Source organism: Ranitomeya variabilis, chromosome 2, assembly GCF_051348905.1.
Source record: "Ranitomeya variabilis isolate aRanVar5 chromosome 2, aRanVar5.hap1, whole genome shotgun sequence".
Lineage (NCBI taxonomy): Eukaryota > Metazoa > Chordata > Amphibia > Anura > Dendrobatidae > Ranitomeya > Ranitomeya variabilis.
Genome location: NC_135233.1, coordinates 970,231,745 through 970,255,122, shown reverse-complemented (window position 1 = coordinate 970,255,122; position 23,378 = coordinate 970,231,745). Strand labels below are relative to the sequence as shown.

The window sequence follows — 23,378 nt, the reverse complement described above, 5'->3', positions numbered from 1 at the left end:
GGTCCAGTGACACATCCTCAGGTTCACAGCCTACACCTCACTGCTTGGAACTTGAGAGGGGACTTCTGCTAGCAAAGGGGTTCTCGGATCCGTTAGTTACTACTCTACTGTCCAGTAGAAAGAAAATCACAGCTGATAAATACCAAAAGGTATGGGGAAAATTTTTAGAATTCTCAGGCCGACGGATAACAGATACCGTTCAGAAAGTCCCTATATCAGAAATCCTAGAATTTCTCCAAAAGGGGCTGGAGAGAGGATTATCTACCAGCACCCTAAAAGTGCAAGTCTCGGCGCTTAGCGCCCTGTTTGACCAAAAATTGGCTGATCACCCCAGGGTGTGTAGGTTCATTCGGGCCTCCTTTACAGCCAGACCATTCAAACCTCGTCCAAAGGTCGCTCCCTGGGATTTAAATTTAGTTTTAAATGCCTTGACCTCCTCTCCCTTTGAGCCTCTTTCCTCCATATCGGAAAAAGCGCTAGCTTTAAAAACGGTTCTTCTCATTGCCCTTACCTCAGCCAGATGCATTAGTGAGCTTCAGGCTATATCTATAGACCCTCCTTACACTACAATTCTAGAGGACAGGGTAATTATAAAATCTGATCCGGCCTTCTTACCAAAGGTCAACTCGAAATTCCACAGGGACCAGGAGATAGTCTTGCCCTCATTTTGTGCCAATCCAAAATCCCCGGGAGAAGAAACCTTCCATTGCTTGGACGTCAGACGTTGCCTACTTCAATATATAGAAGTGACAAAACCATGGCGACAGTCTTCGGCCCTTTTTGTCTCCTTTCAGGGGGCAAACAGGGGAAAAAAGGCCACAAAATCAACCATTGCACGGTGGCTCCGTATGGCTATATCACTTTCCTATTCCTCTTCGGGGCAGGTCCCTCCACCTGGTGTTACGGCCCATTCTACTAGGGCTATTTCCACATCTTGGGCAGAGAGGGCAAATGCATCGATAGAGCAAATCTGTAATGCAGCAGTATGGTCTTCACCCTCTACTTTCTTCCGCCATTATAGATTAAATCTGGGGCTATCAGATCTTGCCTTTGGTAGAAAAGTACTATCTGCCGTTGTCCCACCCTAGAGGTTCTTTCTATTTCTTCCTCTCATGTACCGGTGCTGTCATGGGGAAGGGAAAAAATAATTACTTACGGGTAATTTGATTTTCCAGATCCATGACAGCACCACTCTAGTTCCCGCCCTATCTTGGTGATGGTTGTGTGATTCACAAAAAAAACAACAAAAAAACTAAAAAAACAAAACAAAAAAACAAAGGATGGGGTAATAACCACTTAACATGTCAATAGATAAATAGTCTTTAGAGTTTAAAATAATGTATATATGCCTAAAACTAACATAGCGGTTACCTTACGTTCTCTGTAAACAAACTGAGGAGAGAGGTGCCACCCCCATCTTTTATCTCCTATGCAGGTTTCCTGTTCTTGGGGGCGGGACCATCTCTCATGTACCGGTGCTGTCATGGATCTGGAAAATCAAATTACCCGTAAGTAATTATCATTTTTTCTTTACTTAGCTGCTTGCCATAATACAAATTCTAACAGTCTATTCAGTAGGACTATCAGCTGTGTATCCACCAGACTTCTGCACAACACAATTGATGGTCCCAACCCCATTTATAAGGTAAGAAATCCCACTTATTAAACCTGACAGGGCACACCTGTGAAGTGAAAACCATTCCCGGTGGCTACCTCTTGAAGCTCATCAAGAGAATGCCAAGAGTGTGCAAAGCAGTCATCAAAGCAAAAGGTGGCTACTTTGAAGAAACTAGAATATAAGACATAATTTCAGTTGTTTCACACTTTTTTGTTAAGTATATAATTCCACATGTGTTAATTCATAGTTTTGATGTCTTCAGTGTGAATGTACAATTTTCATCGTCATGAAAATACAGAAAAATCTTTAAATGAGAAGATGTCTTTAAATGAGAAGGTGTGTCCAAACTTTTGGTCTGTACTGTACGTGTTTGGAATTTAGCACTGTCACACTAAGTGTTCTGTACGAACCCCTGAACTTTTTAGTTCCGGTTTGCTCACCTCCAATCATGTGCGGTCACTGGACAGAATATATGAAGATCATCCAGAATAGGAAAATATATATTAGGCTCTGGGTGGGGTATTTTTGCTGGGGACATTTTTCCTATGGTCTTCTCTATGGGACTTGAAAAACAATGTCCCAAATACTAGTTATAAAAAATGTTATGAAAAAGATTGGAAATTCATAACTTAATTTTTTTTACAAACGTCTCTACAAATGTGTGGAGGAGGCCTCTATACTCTATTCTAACCAAGAAAGAGTGGTGCAGAATGAATTGCAATTCTTTCTGAGAGCACAGGTTGGGACAGATTCTCATGATACAGGTGCTTCTCACAAAATTAGAATATCATCACCAAGTTAATTTATTTCAGTTCTTCAATATAAAAAGTGAAACTCATATATTATATAGAGTCATTACAAACAGAGTGATCTATTTCAAGTGTTTATTTCTGTTAATGTTGATGATTATGGTTTACAGCCAATGAAAACCCAAAAGTCATTATCTCAGTAAATTAGAATACTTGGGCAGCACGGTGGCTCAGTGGTTAGCATTGCAGCGCTGGAGTCCTGGGTTCTAATCCTACCTTGGACAACATCTGCAAGGAGTTTGTATGTTCTCCCCATGTTTGCGTGGGTTTCCTCCAGGTACTCCGGTTTCCTCCCACACTCCAAAGACATACTGATAGGGAATTTAGATTGTGAGCCCCAATGGGGACAGTGATGATAATGTGTGCAAAACTGTAAAGCACTGCAGAATATGTTAGCGCTATATAAAGATTATTATTATGACACCAGCTTTAAAAATGATTTTAAATTCCGACATTTTGGCCTACTGAAATGTATGTTCAGTAAATGCACTCAATACTTGGTCGTGGCTCCTTTTGCATCAATTACAGCATCAATGTGGTGTTTCATGGAGGCAATCAGCCTGTGGCACTGCTGAGGTGTTATGGAAGCCTAGGTTGCTTTTTTTTTAAACAATAAAGTTTTATTGAATTTTACAAATAGGGGGAAGAAAACCTCAATACAGACATATGTTTACAGCATACGTACAAGAGGGCATAGAAACATTTAACAAACAAACAAACAACAGGGTAGGAGGCAAGGGGGGAAGGAAGCCCTTGGAGGGGGGTATATTATGTCCTGTTCCAGTTAAGTGATTCAATCAGAATCAGGAGGATCTGGATTGGTTAGACAAAATGATGTTGGGGATACGTTTGTTGAGTAAAGCCTCCCAAGGGTTTTTTATTAGGTTTAAGTTTGTTATTGAGGAGATCCAAAATCTATGTACAATCGAGCATAGCCATCATATATGGAACATATCTCCTGTGGAATTGCACCCTCTAAAGCAATTTGGAAAGTAGTTAGCGACTGCCTTAGCCACTCTGGCTGGGGTCAGGTGAAGCATAAGTTTCTTTGATAGCAGCCTTCAGCTCATCTACACTGTTGGGTCTAGTGTGTCTCATCCTAATCTTGACAATACCCCATAGATTCTCTATGGAATTAATGTCAGGCAAGTTTGCTGGCCAATCAAGCACAGTGATACTGTTGTTTTTACACCAGGTATTGGTACTTTTGGCAGTGTGGACAGGCATCAAGTCTTGCTGGAGAATCTCCAAAAAGCTTGCCGGCAGAGGAAAGCATGAAGTGCTCTAAAATTTTCTGGTAGACGGCTGCACTGACTTTGCAATTGATAAAACACAGTGGATCTACATCATCAGATGACATGGCTCCCCAAACTATTACTGATTGTGGAAACTTCACACTAGACCTCAAGCAGCTTGAATTGTGTGTTTCTCCAATCGTCCTCCAGACTCTGGGACCTTGATTTCCAAATGAAATGCAACATTTTCTTTCATCTGAAAACAACACCTTGGACTACCAAGTAATAGTTCAGTTCTTTTTCTCCTTGGCCCAGGTAAGACGCTTCTGGCGTTGTCTATTGGTCATGAGTGCTTGACACAAGGAATGCGGAACTTGAAGCCCATGTCCTGGATACTTCTGTGTGTGGTGGCTCTTGATGCAATGACTCCAGCAGCAGTCCACTCCTTTTGAATCTCCCCCAAATTTTTTGAATTGCCTTTTCTTAACAATCCTTTCAAGGCTACGGTTATCCTGGTTGCTTGTGCACCTTTTTTGACCAAATTTTTTCCTTCCACTCAACTTTCCATTAATATGCTTGGATACAGCACTATGTGAACAGCCAGCTTCTTTAGCAATGACCTTTTGTGGCTAACCCTCCTTGTGGAGTGTGTCAATGACTGCCTTCTGGACATCTGTCAAGTCAGCAGTCTTTCCGATGATTGTGGAGCCTAATGAAACAGACTAAGGGATCTTTTTAAGCATTTAGGAAGCCATTTTAAGTGTTTTTTGTTAATTATTCTAATTTACTGAGATAATGACTTTTTGGGTTTTCATTTGTTGTAAGCCATAATAATCAACATTAATAGAAATAAACACTTGAAATAGATCACTCTGTTTGTAATGACTCTATATAATATTTGAGTTTCACTTTTTGTATTGAAGAACTGAAATAAATTAAATTTTTGATAATATTCTAATTTTGTGAGAAGCACCTGTATGTGTGGTGAAATAGTGTGGTTGTAGCACAGTTGTTACATGGCTTTGACATGGTCAAAATCATGTGCGATTGACTGCATGTGATTTTTGCACAACCAATCAAAAAGTAGCACTCTCACAGCATGTTTACGGACAAACCGCTTGCCGTCAACCACATAAGTCTTAAAATGTGAAACCTTGATCCTTGACATGTCCAGTCTCCCATTATAATTGTAACCTGGGATATGTGACTATTTTTTTAAATGTAATTTTTTCTTCATATCTGTTACAGACACAAACTCACAGATTGTGGTGTAGATGGATCCGTATGTGTAGGTGGTGTTGTATAAATTGTAAAGTGCTTTCACTGCAGACTTTGCTACTTGTTCCTGTAAAAGAAATAACATGAAATATGAAGTATATATATACTGTATATACATGTCATTGGCAAGCTATGGGTGCAGCAGGAGGCAGGGAAACCCCTTAATTATAGGCAAATGGAATTGTCTATTGAAGGTGGATTATCAGCACTTCCCTATCCATGATTGATTGTCATAGACAACGGTGATACTCTTGTGAGATAAACTTTTAAAATATATCCAGTATGGGTAGAAAATTGAAGTCTTCCCACAATTAGGTTAATTTCTGGTTGATATTCATAACTAGCACTCACCCACCCAACTTCACAGGGGAGAAGATCTAGAGGACATTATTGTCATTTGTATTCTATTCCTTTCCTCCCAGAAAGTGTAAATTCTTCGAAACCCATATGTGATGAGTGCATGGCTAGAATTTTAACGTTAGAAGTCTTTTAATGATAGGTTTGATCATCTGCACTATTGTACACTGTCCAATCCAGAAATAAGTCTAAAATTGCCATGAAAAAAACGCAACAAGACTCAAACCACAAGGTACTATAATATTTAATGCAGTAATGTTTTTTAATAATTAAAAAATAACAGTAGTAATTTTTACCAGCAAAAACCTCCAAATGTAATGGAGCGGATATATCCACATAACATCAACAATAACCTACAGTATATGAAGGATCAATAGCAAAACTTGCCCACACAGAGTAACCTGTATTCTAGTAAACTGCACCCTGCCAAATAATGTGACCATAGTGCATATGGCTCAGTGAACACCGGTGATAGAACGAATGGGACTTGATTAGTAAATTACTGCCACATAGCATGTATATTAGCTTTCACCATCTCTAACAAAATATACCGATTAAGATTACAATTGCAGGTCACACAAGGTAAAACAGCAAGGGCAGGCTAAAGATAACTCACATAAGGTATGATGTCCGTGTCTCCGTTCCTGTACCCCTTTGTTAGAGATGGTGAACGCTAATGTAGCGCCCCCACTGCCGCAGGGCCGAGGGGTACCCGGTACCGGGCCTCTGAGTCTCTGCTCTGGGGTTGTCACGGTGGCTAGACCCGGTCCGTGACCCTGCTGAGGGGCGTACAATGAAGGTGGTGGTATGGTGATGATGTTACGGTGCGGTGAAGTGCCGGTCGCAGTAAATAACGAGGACACCAGGTTGCAGTCTCTTTACCTCTTTACTGAAGGCTTCTGGATCCTCAGTCCGGAATACGGTTAACCGGGCTGCGCAAGTCCGGCCGGTCCAATGGCACCTCCAGAGTTCCCTTTGCAGGTGGAAATCTGTGCCTACCTTCTAGCGCTTGTGTGTTGCGGTCCTCCCCTGCTGTGCTTACGGGATAGTCCCCACAACTGTTGTGTCTGTTTCTCGTGTTCCCTCACAACTTGATTCTGATGTTCTTCCTCGTCCCCCAGATGATATGGCTAGGACGCACCCGTATGATGGGTAGGCTCGGAGCTCTTCCTGGACCCTAGAGTCGCCCTTCTCCTGTTGTTGCCCCCCTATGTCTTCCTGGGTGAATTGAGTGAGACAGCCCGCCTATAACTGACTGTCCTGCCGTAGGTTTGAAGTTAGGCCTGGAGCTCTATACTTCCTCGGCGTTCCGGCCACCGGTTACGCGCCTCAGTAGGATGTTGCCTCGTCTTACAGCATGACTCCTACTGGTACTTCTCTGTTGCGTTGATCTCGTTTCTCACTCAGCACAATAAACCTCGCTTCTTGTCCTTTCTTAGGGCACCGCCGCGATCAGGTGCAGGCGCGGTCCCGTAACATTCTCTCAGTTCGCTAGGCCTCTGTCAGGATCCCACCACTGACAGGGACCCCCCTGAGTCTCTCTCCGCAACACCCCCTGCCACGGGATGTTGCCTGTTCGATCCCCAGTCAGCTTTCTGCCTAACTTCCTATCCAACCCCCAGTTTTACCAGATTGTGAGGAGTGGCCTAATGTATAGTACCCTTAGCTCCCCCTGGAGGCCAGACTGTGAAGTGTATTGGTGTCTGTGATACCTGGTCAGTTGAACTCCTTCAGTGCCATCAGACGTACCACAGCCCCCCTTAGTGGCGGAGCATCAGTACTGCAACGACCAGGACTCTGGGGCGTTGCACTAATATACATGCTATGTGGCAGTAATTTACTAATCAAGTCCCATTCATTCTATCACCGGTGTTCACTGAGCCATGTGCACTATGGTCACATTATTTGGCAGGGTGCAGTTTACTAGAATACAGGTTACTCTGTGTGGGCAAGTTTTGCTATTGATCCTTCATATAGGTTATTGTTGATGTTATGTGGATATATCCGCTCCATTACATTTGGAGGTTTTTGCTGGTAAAAATTACTACTGTTATTTTTTAATTATTAATAAACATTACTGCATTAAATATTATAGTACATTGTGGTTTGAGTCTTGTTGCATTTTTTCATGGCAATTTTAGACTTATTTCTGGATTGGAATGTGTAGTTTAACACAATGAAACAATAGGGATCATTTATTGGTTGATTAAACTATTCTACACTGCTAGCAGGACAGATGATCAGCAGACATACAGGGAGTGGAAAGGAAGACTGATTCCTGGTAGGCAAATCTAAGTGAAGCTGAGGTTGGTGAGTAGTGTTGAGCGATACCGTCCGATACTTGAAAGTATCGGTATCGGAAAGTATCGGCAAAGTATCGGATCTAATCCGATACCGATACCCGATACCAATACAAGTCAATGGGACTCATGTATCGGACGGTATTCCTGATGGTTCCCAGGGTCTGAAGGAGAGGAAACTCTCCTTCAGGCCCTGGGAACCATATTAATGTGTAAAATAAAGAATTAAAATAAAAAATATTGCTATACTCACCTCTCCGACGCAGCCTGGACCTCACCGAGGGAACCGGCAGCGTTGTTTGCTTAAAATGCGCGCGTTTCCTTCCTTCCGTGACGTCACGGCTTCTGATTGGTCGCGTGCCACCCATGTGGCCGCGACGCGACCAATCACAGCAAGCCGTGACGTAATTTTGAGGTCCTGGATGCCTAATTCTAGGCATTCAGGATTTTAAAATTAAGTTCCGGCTTGTGATTGGTCGCGTCGCGGTCACATGGGCGACGCGACCAATCACAAGCCGTGACGTCACGGGAGGCAGGAGACGCGCGCATTTTTAAAATTACGACACGGCTTGTGATTGGTTGCGTGCCGCCCATGTGGCCGCGACGCGACCAATCACAGCAAGCCGTGATGTAATTTCAGGTCCTGAATGCCTATTTCTGCATTCAGGACCTGAAATTACGTCACGGCTTGCTGTGATTGGTCGCGTCGCGGCCACATGGGCGGCACGCAACCAATCACAAGCCGTGACGTAATTTTAAAAATGCGCGCGTCTCCTGCCTCCCATGACGTCACGGCTTGTGATTGGTCACGTCGCCCATGTGACCGCGACGCGACCAATCACAAGCCGGAACGTAATTTTAAAATCCTGAATGCCTAGAATTAGGCATCCAGGACCTCAAAATTACGTCACGGCTTGCTGTGATTGGTCTCGTCGCGGCCACATGGGCGGCACGCGACCAATCAGAAGCCGTGACGTCACGGAAGGAAGGAAACGCGCGCATTTTAAGCAAACAACGCTACTGGTTCCCTCGGTGAGGTCCAGGCTGCGTCGGAGAGGTGAGTATAGCAATATTTTTTATTTTAATTCTTTATTTTACACATTAATGTTGTATTTTACACATTAATGTTGTTTCGATACCGATACCCGATACCACAAAAGTATCGGATCTTGGTATCGGAATTCCGATACCCGCAAGTATCGGCCGATACCCGATACTTGCGGTATCGGAATGCTCAACACTATTGGTGAGTGATTGTGAAGATCAACTAACTATAGGAAGAGTTTGATGTTGTAGCTGTGTTAATTATCTTTTGAAAGCTAACTTTGGAGGAATAGGATGGGAGAGCTGGCCCTGAAAGACTTACATCAGGCCCCATATACAGTACAGACCAAAAGTTTGGACACACCTTCTCATTTAAAGATTTTTCTGTATTTTCATGACTATGAAAATTGCACATTCACACTGAAGGCATCAAAACTATGAAATAACACATGTGGAATTATATACTTAACAAAAAAGTGTGAAACAACTGAAATTATGTCTTATATTCTAGGTTCTTCAAAGTAGCCACCTTTTGCTTTGATGACTGCTTTGCACACTCTTGGCATTCTCTTGATGAGCTTCAAGAGGTAGTCACCGGGAATGGTCTTCCAACAATCTTGAAGGAGTTCCCAGAGATGCTTAGCACTTGTTGGCCCTTTTGCCTTCACTCTGCGGTCCAGCTCACCCCAAATCATCTCGATTGGATTCAGGTCAGGTGACTGTGGAGACCAGGTCATCTGGCATAGCACTCCATCACTCTCCTTCTTGGTCAAATAGCCCTTACACAGCCTGGAGATGTGTTTGGGGTCATTGTCCTGTTGAAAAATAAATGATGGTCCAACTAAACGCAAACAGGATGGAATAGCGTGCCGCTGCAAGATGCTGTGGTAGCCATGCTGGTTCAGTATGCCTTCAATTTTGAATAAATCCCCAACAGTGTCACCAGCAAAGCACCCCCACACTATCACACCTCCTCCTCCATGCTTCACGGTGGGAACCAGGCATGTAGAGTCCACCCGTTCACCTTTTCTGCGTCGCACAAAAGATCTCAAATTTGGACTCATCAGACCAAAGCACAGATTTCCACTGGTCTAATGTCCATTCCTTGTGTTCTTTAGCCCAAAGAAGTCTCTTCTGCTTGCTGCCTGTCCTTAGCAGTGGTTTCCTAGCAGCTATTTTCCATGAAGGCCTGCTACACAGTCTCCTCTTAACAGTTGTTGTAGAGATGTGTCTGCTGCTAGAACTCTGTGTGGCAATGACCTGGTCTCTAATCTGAGCTGCTGTTAACCTGCGATTTCTGAGGCTGGTGACTCGGATAAACTTAACCTCAGAAGCAGAGGTGACTCTTGGTCTTCCTTTCCTGGGGCGGTCCTCATGTGAGTCAGTTTCTTTGTAGCACTTGATGGTTTTTACCACTGCACTTGGGGACACTTTCAAAGTTTTCTCAATTTTTCGGACTGACTGATCTTCATTTCTTAAAGTAATGATGGCCACTCGTTTTTCTTTGCTTAGCTGCTTTTTTCTTGCCATAATACAAATTCTAACAGTCTATTCAGTATGACTATTAGCTGTGTATTCACCAGACTTCTGCACAACACAACTGATGGTCCCAACCCTATTTATAAGGCAAGAAATCCCAATTATTAAACTTGACAGGGCACACCTGTGAATTGAAAATCATTCCTGTTGACTACCTCTTGAAGCTCATCAGGAGAATGCCAAGAGTGTGCAAAACAGTCATCAAAGCAAAAGGTGGCTACTTTGAAGAACCTAGAATATAAGACATAATTTCAGTTGTTTCACACTTTTTTGTTAAGTATATAATTCCACATGTGTTAATTCATAGTTTTGATGCCTTCAGTGTGAATGTACAATTTTCACAGTCAGGAAGCTACAGAAAAATCTTTAAATGAGAAGGTGTGTGCAAACTTTTTGTCTGTACTGTACATTTTTTGAATTGAGACCTTATTAAAGATTAAGTTTAGTGAAGTTTTTGTAAGATCAGTTTTTATCAATGAGAGACATTCCTGTTTTATACTCATTTTCTGTTTTAATCAAATGTGGATAAGCCAGAATATTAAGTTCCCCATCTATAAGCCAGGCTGTTACAGCTGATTTGAGGTAATTTTTTTTTCACACAGGTCTTTGAACCATTAACAGTGAGAGAAAGATTGCGAACATGGTTTGTTCTGAGCAAAGCAGTTGGACCATATTGTTTGGATCCACAGGGGATCTTCCTGTACAAGCTAGTTGGTGGGGTTGTGAATTCCTTCTTTAAAGCAGGGAAGCTAGGCCACCCTGCTAAGCCAGGTGTCCTGTTACAGCTACACACCTTTCAGGAGGAAAGTAAGCTGCCACTACATCACCTCATCCATCACAGGCTGATAATTGGGAATAATATTTCCCTCAATCGCTTTTCCAATTATTATTGGCCCATCTAAGTGGGCCATAAGTTTCAATAGATCCCATGTGATGCTGTAGTTGAATGCACTGCAGGGGAAATGATCACTTGCTTCTAGACTCATACAGTGATCTACACTGATTGCTGCGAGTCCTAGCAACTGTATTTCCTTCAATCAGTAGTTTGTATTCATTGAATAATAAATGATGGCAGTCCAGTTAGCAAGAAAGAAGTGGAGCAGCCTCATCTGATAAAGTTTTTTTTTTAAAGTAAATGTTCATTTCCCCATGAAATACTCGTGCTATTGCTCTTTCTGCTCAAAAGAATTTCCTTCCACTCGAGTGTCAAAGCTGTCTTATTAACAGTGGTACTACCCCACTGTTCATTTATACATACATTTCCAGGAGAAATAACAGAGGAAAAAGGCATGCTCCAGAAGTCTTGTAATATAAGGAATACAAGCATTTGCTAACAGAGAAGTCATGAAAGCTGGATGCACACGGATGGTAATCTGTTGCCGTAAATTACTTTACAGTGAGATGGTACATTCATAGCTCACCAGTTCCAGATTTGGACCTACCAGTTTTTCATGATTTGGTGGTACTTCTTCTGTATATCCATAGGGATATAATAATAATTGTGAGAATGAGTGAACACTTATGTAACTTCTCAATGATTGAAGATTTTCACGAATATATGCAGTAAGAGCTTTTATTTCAGGTGCAGATTCGGGAGCAGTTCCAGCATAGCTTTCACTACACGGCTCATCATCAAAGCCAATACCTGCATGAGAAAAACGCTTATGACTGATGTTTTTGTATAACTGTAAATGTCTGCTTTAAAATTGACTGATTTTTATTAAAGGGAACCTATCAGGACTATTTTTTTCAAATGAAACTAATAGTAGCTTGCTTACTGCAACCGAGAGGAGGCAGAAAAAAAAGTAGCCAGCATCTGATTGTTCCCACTCCTGCACTGAAAAGAAACACTTCTCTGTCAGCTGAGCTCAGTTAGTTACTCCCATATCCTTTATAAACTGGGTCCTGATTCAAACCCACGTCTGAGCTAGCTTATGCTGCATGGCTTGGAGGAGAGGTGTTTATATAAGAAGGAGTTTTGGAGGAGTTATCTGTGACTGTTATGTGGTTTGCAAGTGTGATAATACCCTTCCCTCTTACTTTGTTTTTTTTCCTGTCCTCCACTCCCCGATGCATTCCGCTGTTATATGTGAGTGAATATTTGTGCACCTGGTAATTTCAGTTTACCCTTGTTTGTGTTGCCTTGTTCGTCGGGTTGGTGTACAGCAGTGCGCAGTAGGCGCCCCTCTTCCCTGGGTGGGGGAAGAGAACAGACAGAGGGCTAATTCAGGAGATAAGGCAAGGGTGGCGGCCCTGGAATATTCACCTTCAGAAGTATCCCATGGAATAGGGCAAGGTAGGATGTCCACTAGTGGTAGGGACAGGGAAGGAGTCCTGGTCCCGGGTCACTCGACAGCTGAGTTTTGACAGTAATGCTGTATATGTTCTAGCACAGCAATGAAAATGATACTACTTTTCTTGTAATTCAATGTTTCAATGCTGAGGAATAAAACTTTGAGGCCACAAGCAAAATAGCCCATAAAGACTATTTGGGAGTATTGGTCCATTCAGTTTATTGACACCCCATATGCACTTGTTAGCTAATTTGCATGTGGCGTCAAAAGCTTGGTTTCTCAGCACTGTTACATTGGATAACTATAAAACAGGTATCACTTTTATTGTCATGAGCTACACAGTCATACCACTAGTTTTAATGGTAAAATTGTCCTGACAGGTTCCCTTTAGTGGTCATCTCATATTCTTTAAGACATTTATAGAAAGAATAAAGTATGGCAGATATTTGCCACAATATTTATCAGGTTTATCGATCTTTACTATAATATGCAATAAACAGAGATGCGGGTCTGGTTTTTATTACTGATCTTTATTTAACTCACCATTCCATGATATATTGAAATTTCTGTTAAGATCTGTGCCAATACATTTATCAACGGATGTTGGAGTGCGATTCTTCCTCCACATACGATCCTGCAGTCATTATAAAATATGAGCATTGCCTAATATCTGAAATAACTTGGAATGACTGTTATTAAAAAGTTGAAGAGGACATTTTACTTTGTATAGATGTATTGAAAGTATATTGTGTAGCACGTGAGTTATTTTAAAAATAATTTGCTTCCATGTATGACAATTGATCAGTTGAATCTTGCGTTTCAGATTAATGTATGTAATGGGTAGGATATATGTTCTTGGTGCTCATGGCAGTGGTTGTAGAATTCTATGTCAAGTTAAGCCTAACTGCCATTTGGTAGACAGTCCCCTATTTTAGTCTTCTATTTTTGAAAGTATTCTTACATTGGAGCATTTTTTCCACACCTGCATAATAATTTTGCACAGTACTGTACAGTATATCTTCTATATTTGCAACTTTCTTTTGCGTATATGCACTCCATTTTGTTCCCTTGTCTACATAGTAACATAGTAACGTAGTTAGCAAGGCCAAAAAAAGACATTTTTCCATCCAGTTCAGCCTATTTTCTGTCAGAATATATCCCCAGATCTACGTCCTTCTAAAAAACCTAATAGCTGTAAGATACAATATTATTACGCTCCAGGAAGACATCCAGGCCTCTCTTGAACCCCTCGACTGAGTTCGCCATCACCTTCTCCTCAGGCAAGGAATTCCAGATTCTCACAGTCCTAGCAGTAAAGAATCCTATTCTATGTTGGTGGAAAAATCTTCTCTCCTCCAGACACAGAGAATGCCCCCTTGTGACCGTCACCTTCCTTGGTATAAACAGATCCTCGGAGAGATATTTGTATTGTCCCCTTAGATACTTATACATGTTATTAGATCGCCCCTCAGTCGTCTTTTTTCTAGACTAAATAATCCTAATTTTGCTAATCTCTCTGGACATTGTAGTTTCCCCATCCCCTTTATTAATTTTGGTGCCCTCCTTTGTACTCGCTCTAGTACCATTAGATCCTTCCTGAGCACCGGTGCCCAAAACTGTACACAGTACTCCATGTGCGGTCAAACCAGAGATTTGTACAGAGGCAGTGTAATGCTCTCATCATGTGTATCCAGACCTCTTTTAATGCATACCATGATCCTGTTTGCGTTGGCAGCCACTGCCTGGTACTGGCTGCTCCAGGTAAGTTTATCATTAACTAGGATCCCCAAGTCCTTCTCCCTGTCAGATTTACCCAGTGGTTTCCCGTTCAGTGTGTAATGGTGATATTGATTCCTTCTTCCCATGTGTATAACCTTACATTTATCATTGTTAAACCGCATCTGTCACCTTTCAGCCAAACTTTCCAACTTATCCAGATCCATCTGTAGCAGAATATTATCTTCTCTTGCATTGACTGCTTTACATAGTTTTGTATCATCTGCAAATATCGATATTTTACTATATAAACCTGCTACCAGATTGTTAATAAATATGTTGAAGAGAATAGGTCCCAACACCGACCCCTGCGGTACCCCACTGGTCACAGCGAACCAGTTAGAGAATATACCATTTATAACCAACCTCTGCTTTCTATCACTAAGCCACTTACTTACCCATTTACACACATTTCCCCCCCAGACCCAGCATTCTCATTTTGTGTACCAACCTCTTGTGTGGCACGGTGTCAAACACTTTGGAAAAATCAAGATATACCAATGACTCACCTTGGTCCAGTCTATAGTTTATCTCCTCATAGTTCCTCATAAACCCATGCTGATATGGAGTTAAACAGTTATTCTCATTGAGATAATCCAGAATAACATCCCTCAGAAACTCTTCAAATATTTTACCAACAATAGAGGTTAGTCTTACTGGCCTATATTTTCCAGGTTCACTTTAAGAGCCCTTTTTGAATATTGGTGCCACATTTGCTAAGCGCCAGTCCTGTGGAACAGACCCCATTGCTTTAGAGTCCCTAAATATAAGAAATAATGATTTGTCTATTACATTACTTAGTTTAAATTTAGCTGTTTTAATCTTATTTAGCCGGTTTTGCACCTCTTTTTGGATTATGTTGGTGACCCTTAATATAGGGTTTTCTTTGTCTCTTGGCATTTCACCTAGCATTTCATTTTCATCCGTGAATACAGTGGAGAAGAAGGTGTTTAATAGCTTTTTCCTCGTCATCTAGAACCATTCTTTTCTCACAATTTTTTAAGGGGCCTACACTTTCACTTATGATACTTTTACCATTGATATAGTTGAAGAACAGTTTGGGATTAGTTTTACTCTCCTTAGCAATGTGCTTCTCTGTTTCCTTTTTGGCAGCTTTAATTAGTTTCTTAGATAAAGTATTTTTCTCCCTATAGTTTTTTAGTTCTTCAATGGTGCCATTCTGCTTTAGTAGTTTAAATGCTTTCTTTTTACTGTTAATTGCCCCTTTTATTTCTTTGTTTAGCCACATTGGGTTTTTCCTATTTCTTAAAATAAAGAAAAACTTGTGCTTGTTACAGGGTTCGTATTTTATCCCGCAGAGCTCTTATATTAATTATCTATATATATACAGATTAGATGCTGAGGAAGGAAAATGCCATTTTCCCAAACGCGTAGGAATTGGTCCTAATTACTCACCGTCAGCAAGAAGTCCGTATCACGTGATTGCTTCATACCACGTGACCGTTGATGTTACGAAGGTCCTACACGCCCTTTAGGAAACACGTGCACTGCCGGACGCCAGACAGCGCTTTTTTGAGTCTTTCTACTAGCAGTTCACTATGAAGAAGTCGTACTAGCCTAAAGCTATGTACGGTATCCAGCAATAACGGGATTGTTATCTAGGACTAATCAGTTCAAGCACAACGGCACTTTACCTACCAGGACTCTCTAATAGGCATCTAAAGGTACAGTCCCCTGTGTTTGTATTAGTATCTTAGAGCAAAATAGACAGCTAATATTGCTATATTACCTTTGACTTTGAAATTAATTCTTGGTAGTATATAAATATGTTCGCTGAATTCATACTCTTTTTAGATAAGTTTTAATAGAAGGTTTATGGTCTTATTCCTATATAAGATTAATTCAGTTTTATTATTTAGGACATCACCATATGCACTAAAGCACTTTAATAATCAGGATCTCTTGGCCATACATAAGGTAAAATTTATTGATCTAATCTGTATATATATAGATAATTAATATAAGAGCACTGCAGGATAAAATACGAACCCTGTAGCCAGCGCAAGTTTTTCTTTATTTTAATACTATTTTTCTGGGTCTATATGGTTGAGACTCTAACTTTGCAGCGGTTTTCAGGAAGTATATGATCGCCACTAATAATAATTTTAATTCTTTTCCTATTTCTTGTCCTTTTATTCCCACACGGTATAAACCGCTTACAGTGCCTATTTATGATGTTCTTAAACATTTCCCATTTACTATCTGTGTTCTTATTTCTGAGGACATTGTCCCAGGACTCCCAGTCAATCAGATTAAGGGCATCTCTAAGCTGGTCAAACTTTGCCTTCCTAAAGTTCAGTGTTTTTGTGACTCCCTGACAAGTCCCAAAAGGAAAAGCCAAATGAAACTGTACAATATTGTGGTCGCTATTTCCTAGATGCCCTATGACCTGCAGATTTGTTATTCTGTCAGGTCTATTAGATAGTATTAGGTCTAAAAGTGCTGCTCCTCTGGTTGGATTCTGCACCAGTTGTGAAAGATAATTTTTCTTGGTTATTAGCAGAAACCTGTTGCCTTTGTGGGTTTTTCAGAGATCTGTTTCCCAGTTAATATCCGGGTAGTTAAGGTCCCCTATATAAAGGAACTCATTATGGGTTGCAGCTTCATCTACAGTGCCTTGCAAAAGTGTTCGGCTCCCTTGAACTTTTCAACCTTTTCCCACATATCATGCTTCAAACATAAAGATACCAAATGTAAATTTTTGGTGAAGAATCAACAACAAGTGGAACACAATTGTGAAGTTGAACGAAATGTATTGGTTATTTTAAATTTTTGTGAAAATTCAAAAACTGAAAAGTGGGGCGTGCAATATTATTCAGCCCCTTTAACTTAATACTTTGTTGCACCACCTTTTGCTGCGATTACAAATGCAAATGTCTTGGGGTATGTCTCTATCAGTTTTGTACATCAAGAGACTGAAATTCTTGCCCATTCTTCCTTGACAAATAGCTCGAGCTCAGTGAGGTTTGATGGAGATCGTTTGTGAACAGCAGTTTTCAGCTCTTTCTACAGATTCTCAATTGGATTGAGGTCTGGACTTTGACTTGGCCATTCTAATACCTGGATATGTTTATTTGTGAACCATTCTATTGTAGATTTTGCTTTATGTTTGGGATCATTGTCTTGTTGGAAGACAAATCTACGTCCCAGTCTTAAGTCTTTTGCAGATTCCAACAGGTTTTCTTCAAGAATGGTCCTGTATTTGGCTCCATCCATCTTCCTATCAGTTTTAGCCATCCTCCCTGTCCCTGCTGAAGAAAAGCAGGCCCAAACCATGATGCTGCCACCACCATGTTTGACAGTGGGGATGGTGTGTTCAGGGTGATGAGCTGTGTTGCCTTTACGCCAAACATATCGTTTGGCATTGTTGATAAAAAGTTCGATTTTGGTTTCATCTGACCAGAGCACCTTCTTCCACATGTTTGGTGTGTCTCCCTGGTGGCTTGTTGCAAACTTTAAACAACACTTGTTATGGATATCTTTGAGAAATGGCTTTCTTCTTGCCACTCTTCCATAAAGGCCAGATTTGTGCAGTGTACAACTGATTGTTGTCCTAAGGACAGACTGTCCCACCTCAGCTGTAGATCTCTGCAGTTCATCCAGAGTGATCATGGGCCTCTTGGCTGCATCTCTGATCAGTCTTCTCCTTGTTTGAGTTGAAAGTTTAGAGGGACGGCCTGATCTTGGTAGATTTGTAGTGCTATGATACTCCTTCCATTTCAATATGATCGCTTGCACAGTGCTCCTTGGGATATTTAAAGTTTTGGCAATCATTTTGTATCCAAATCTGTCTTTAAACTTCTCCACAACAGTATCACGGACCTGAGTGTTGTGTTCCTTGGTCTTCATGATGCTCTCTGTGCTTCAAACAGAACCCTGAGACTATCACAGAGCAGGTGCGTTTATACGGAGAATTGATTACACACAGGTGGATTATGTTTATCATCATTAGGCATTTAGGACAACATTGCATCATTCAGAGATCAACAATGAACTTCTGGAGTGAGTTTGCTGCACTGAAAGTAAAGGGGCCGAATAATATTGCACTCCCCACTTCAGTTTTTGAATTTCCACAAAAATTTTAAATAACCAATACATTTCGTTCAACTTCACAATTGTGTTCCACTTGTTGTTGATTCTTCACCAAAAATTTACATTTGGTATCTTTATGTTTGAAGCATGATATGTGGGAAAAGGTTGAAAAGTTCCAGGGGGCCGAATACTTTCACAAGGCACTGTATCTGCCTTAGTAGTAGACTTTCCATGATTTCTGTTATATTTGGAGGACGTAACAGACCCCAATTAGAACTTTGCTACTATTTTTCCCTCCATGTAATTCGAACCATATGGACTCGACATCCTCATTCCCTTCACTAATATCCTCCCTTAACCCCTTAATGACCGCCGATACGCCTTTTAATGGCGGTAGTGAAGGGTACTTAAACCACAGCACCGTTAAATAATTGCGCTGTGGAAAAAGTGTATAGCACCCCCCAGAGTCGGATTTTCTCAGGGCTCTCAGCTGCCGTGGGTTAGGGTTCAAGCTAAAATTAGGGTTAGGGTTAGATTTGGGATTAGGGTTAGGGTTAAGATTTGTGTTAGGATTACGGTTAGGGTTAGGAATAGGGTTGGGATTAGGGTTAGGGTTGGGATTAGTGTTAAGTTTGGGATTAGGGTTATGTTAGGGTTGGGATTAGGGTTAGAGGTGTGTTGGGATTAGGGTTGGGATTATGGTTTGGTTTTTGGTTAGGGTTATGGTTAGGGTTGGGATTAGGGTTAATGGTGTGTGGAGATTAGGGTTGGGATTAGGGCTATGGTTAGGGTTTAGATTAGGGTTAGGGGTGTGTTGGGGTTAGGGTTGTGATTAGGATTATGGTTAGGGTTGGGATTAGGGTTGAAGGTTTGTTGGGGTTAGGGGGGTTTCCACTGTTTAGGTACTTCAAGGGGTCTCCAAACGCAACATGACTCCACCATTGATTCCAGCCAATTTTGCATTCAAAAAGTCAAATGGTTCTCCCTCCCTTCTGAGCTCTGCCATGCGCCCAAACAGTCATTTATCCCACATATGGGGACACTTGTGGGGAGTTTCTACTGTTTAGGCACATCAGGGGCTCTACAAACGCAACATGACGCCTGCAGACCATTCTATCAAAGTCTGCATCCCAAAAAGGCACTCCTTCCCTTCCGAGCTCTTCCATGTGCCCAAACAGTAGTCCTCCCACATATGGGGTATCAACGTATTCAGGACAACAACTTTCATGGCCCAATTTTTCCTGTTACCCTTGTGAAAGTAAAAATTAGGAGGCAAAAAGATCATTTTTGTGGAAAAATTAAGAATTTTTATTTTTACGGCTCTACGTTACAAACTTCTGTGAAGCACTTGGGGGTTCAAAGTGCTCACCACACATCTAGATAAGATCCTTAAGGGGTCTAGTTTCCAAAATGGTGTCACTTGTAGGGGATTTCCACAGGTTAGGCACATCAGGGGCTCTCCAAATGTGACATGGCGTCCAATCTCAATTCCAGCCAACTCTGCATTGAAAAAGTCAAATGGCACTCCTTCTCGTCCAAGCTCTGCCGTGTGCCCAACAGTGTTGTACTCTCACATATTGGGTATTGGCGTATTCAGGAGAAATTGAACAACACATTTTTTATTTTAGTTCATTTTCTCTTTTTACATTTGTGAAAAAGAAAAAAATTTGTTCTGAATTAAATTGTTTGTAAAAAAAAGTTAAATGTTAATTTTTCCCTTCCACATTGCTTCAGTTCCTGTGAAGCACGTAAAAGGTTAATAAACTTCTTGAATGTGGTTTTAGGCACCTTAAGAGTTGTAGTTTTTAGAATGGTGTCACTTTTGGGTATTTTCTGTCATGCACACCCCTCAAATTGACTTTAAATGTGAGATGGTCCCTAAAAAAATGGTTTTGTAAATTTTGTTGTAAAAATGAGAAATCATTGGTCAACCTTTAACCCTTATAACTTCCTAACAAAAAAAAATTTTGTTTCCAAAATTGTGCTGATGAAAAGTAGACATGTGGGACATTTTACTTATTAACTATTTTGTGTGACAAATCTCTCTGATTTAAGGGCATAAAAATTCAAAGATTGAAAACTGCAAAATTTTAAAAGTTTTCGCCATATTTCCATTTTTTTCATATATAAAAGAAAGTAATATAGAAGAAATTTTACCGCTATCATGAAGTACAATATGTCATGAAAAACGATTCTCAGAATGAGCAGGATCCATTAAAGCGTTCCAGAGTTATAACCTCATAAATTGACAGTGGTCAGAATTGTTAAAATTGGCCTGGTCGTTAAGCTGCAAATTGGCTCTGTCACTAAGGGGTTAAAGTAGACTTTAGGCAAGACTATACATAAAGACAAACCCCTCCTCCTCTCCGATTTTTAGGATCCTTTCTAAACAGACTGTAACCCTGTAAGTTAACTGCCCAGTCATAGCTTTAATCTAATTATGTCTCGGTTATTCCCACTATGTCATAGTTACCTGTGGATATTTCTGCTCCTAGTTCTTCCATCTTGTTTGTCATGCTTCTAACGTTTGCGTGTATGCAGTTTAGAGGATTTTGTTTTGTTCCAATCTCCTCCCTGTGGATTGTTTTAGATATTTTGTTACCTCCCTTCCGAGTATGTTATCTTGGGTCTTCTTTGTCGCACCTCATATCCTTCATCAATATATTTTTTAGCTTCATGTTCGAGTCTAATGTTTTTCTTCCCGTCCCCTCTTCTTCTAGTTTAACGCCTTCCTGATGAGTGTAGGGAGCCTTCTGGTGAATGTGTGTTTCCCAAGTTTGTTGAGATGCAGTCCATCGTACAGGTAATTCACACCGTGGTTCAGTAATCCGAATCCTTGTTGACTGCACCATCGTCTGAGTCAGGTGTTCTAATCAAGGATCCTGTTCCATCTCCTGGTGCCATGCCCATCTACTGGAAGGATAGAAGAAAAAACTACCTACCTGTGCATCCAGATCCTTTACTTTCTTCCCCAACTCTTCAAAGTCCTTGCAGATTGTTGGTTGGTCCTTGCCATGTCATTGGTGCCAACTTGTATCAGAAGAAATGGGTGGACGTCCTTGGAACTGATGAGCTTTGGTATTCTATATGTCACATCCTTGATCTGCGCACCTGGGAGTCAGAATACTTCTCTTGCAGTTATGTCCAGTCTGCAGATGGCTGCTTCTGTGCCACTCAGTAGTGAGTCTCCAACCACTACCACTCTTTTTCGATTCTTGGCTGTACTTTTTGTTGTCACTTCTGGGTGTTGCTGTGTGCCCTTTTCTACTTTGCTTGCTGGTAGTGCCTCATCCTTAGGTGTGCCATCTTCGTCCTTCACAAGGCCTTGGTATCAGTTTCTCAGTTGTGTGGTTGGTGATGTCTCCATAGTCTTCTTGCTTCTTTTGGTCACATGCTTCCACTCGTCTGCTATTGGAGGTTCTCTGACACGTTCTTCACCTTCTATGACCAGTAGAGATGCTTCTGTTCTGTCTAGGAAGTCTTCATTTTCTTTGATGAGTTTCAAAGTTGCAATTCTTTCTTCCAGACCTAGCATCTTTTCTTCTAAAAGGGCTAGTAGTCTACACTTCTGGCAGGTGAAGTTGGATTCTTCTTCTGGTCGATCTGTGAACATGTGGCACATACATATTGCAGCTCACCATGTAGGTTGTCACATCTGCCATGTAAGTTGTCTGTAATTCTGAATTCAGAATTGCTCTTATTATGTACTTACCTAGCAGGAGGGCACACTGCATGTGTTCCCCCACTGCCGTGGAAGGATTCCACTTGTGTGTTTACATCACCATGGTATGTGTTGGTGTAATGTAATCACACTGGCCCATGTCTGATCAATGTATGCTGTACTTTTTTTCTACTGTGAAGTGGCATCATGGATGAAGTGAGCTCGTTACTTCTGGTTGGGATGTCCTCCTACAGTATTTAATGTCCTGTTTGATACATGTTATATTTACCTCATGACGAAGCCATGAGGGTCTTTCACGGGCTCCTCGTATTCACACCATTTTGTCTACAGGTATATTCTGAGTTTATTTTTCATTACTAGATCTAATGGACTAGCTGTGCTTACAGGTGTTACCTCGCAGCTCTCTGATAATTATTTGTGGAGTCCATAATGGCTTTAATCTATTGGTGTCGTGATTTACATTTGGGTCATGCTTAATATTTTATAGGGTTTCATTAACCCCTTCATGACCAGGGGTGTTTTTGTTTTTCTCTCTCCTCCTTCCCAGAGCCATAACTTTTTTATTTTTCTGTCAATATGGCCATGTGAGGGCTTATTTCTTGTGGGACGAGCTGTTCTTTTGAACAACATCATTGCTTTTAGCATGTCATGCACTAGAAAACAGAAAAAAAATTCCAAGTGTTGTGAAATTGCAAAAAAAGTGCAATCCCACACTTGATTTTTGTTTGGCTTTTTTGCTAGGTTCACTAAATGCTAAAACTGACCTGTCATTTTGATTCTCCAGGTCATTACGAGTTCATATACACCAAACATGTCTAGTTTATTTTTTATTTAAGTGGTGAAAAAAAAATTCCAAACTTTGCTTTTAAAAAAAGCGTGCCATTTTCCAATACCCGTAGTGTCTCCTTTTTTTGTGATCTGGGGTTGGGTGAGGGCTTATTTTTTGTGCACCGAGCTGACATTTTTAATTACCGTATATACTCGAGTATAAGCCGAGATTTTCAGCCCATTTTTTTGGGCTGAAAGTCCCCCTCTCGGCTTATACTTGAGTCATACCCAGGGGTCGGCAGGGGAGGGGGAGCGGGGCTGTCTAATTATACTCACCTGCTCCTGGCGTGGTCCCTGCAGGTCCCTGGCTCCCCGGCGCCCCAGCTTCTTCCTGCACTGAGCGGTCACATGGTACCGCTCATTACAGTAATGAATATGTGGCTCCACCTTCCAAAGGGGTGGAGACGCATATTCATTACTGTAATGAGCAGTAACGGTGACAGCTCAGTACAGGAAGAAGCTGCCGAGGAACCAGGGACTGCACCGTGCCAGGAGCAGATGAGTATACGGGGAGGGGAGCGCTGCGCTGCGTGATATTCACCTGCTCCTCGTTCCGGGCTCCTGT

At 41.3% G+C, this 23,378-nt stretch overlaps 1 protein-coding gene across 1 annotated transcript in view; it reads right to left on the bottom strand.

The window, feature by feature from the left end:
- Positions 1–23,378, bottom strand: part of LOC143808308 (mast cell carboxypeptidase A-like) — a 116,339-nt gene that overhangs the window by 5,550 nt on the left and 87,411 nt on the right. The window contains exons 8-10 of the mRNA XM_077290826.1: positions 13,018–13,108; positions 11,623–11,825; positions 4,923–5,007 (exon numbers count right to left, since the gene is read on the bottom strand). Coding sequence (XP_077146941.1) covers positions 4,923–5,007; positions 11,623–11,825; positions 13,018–13,108 — 379 coding nt within the window. The remainder of the gene's footprint in view (positions 1–4,922; positions 5,008–11,622; positions 11,826–13,017; positions 13,109–23,378) is intronic.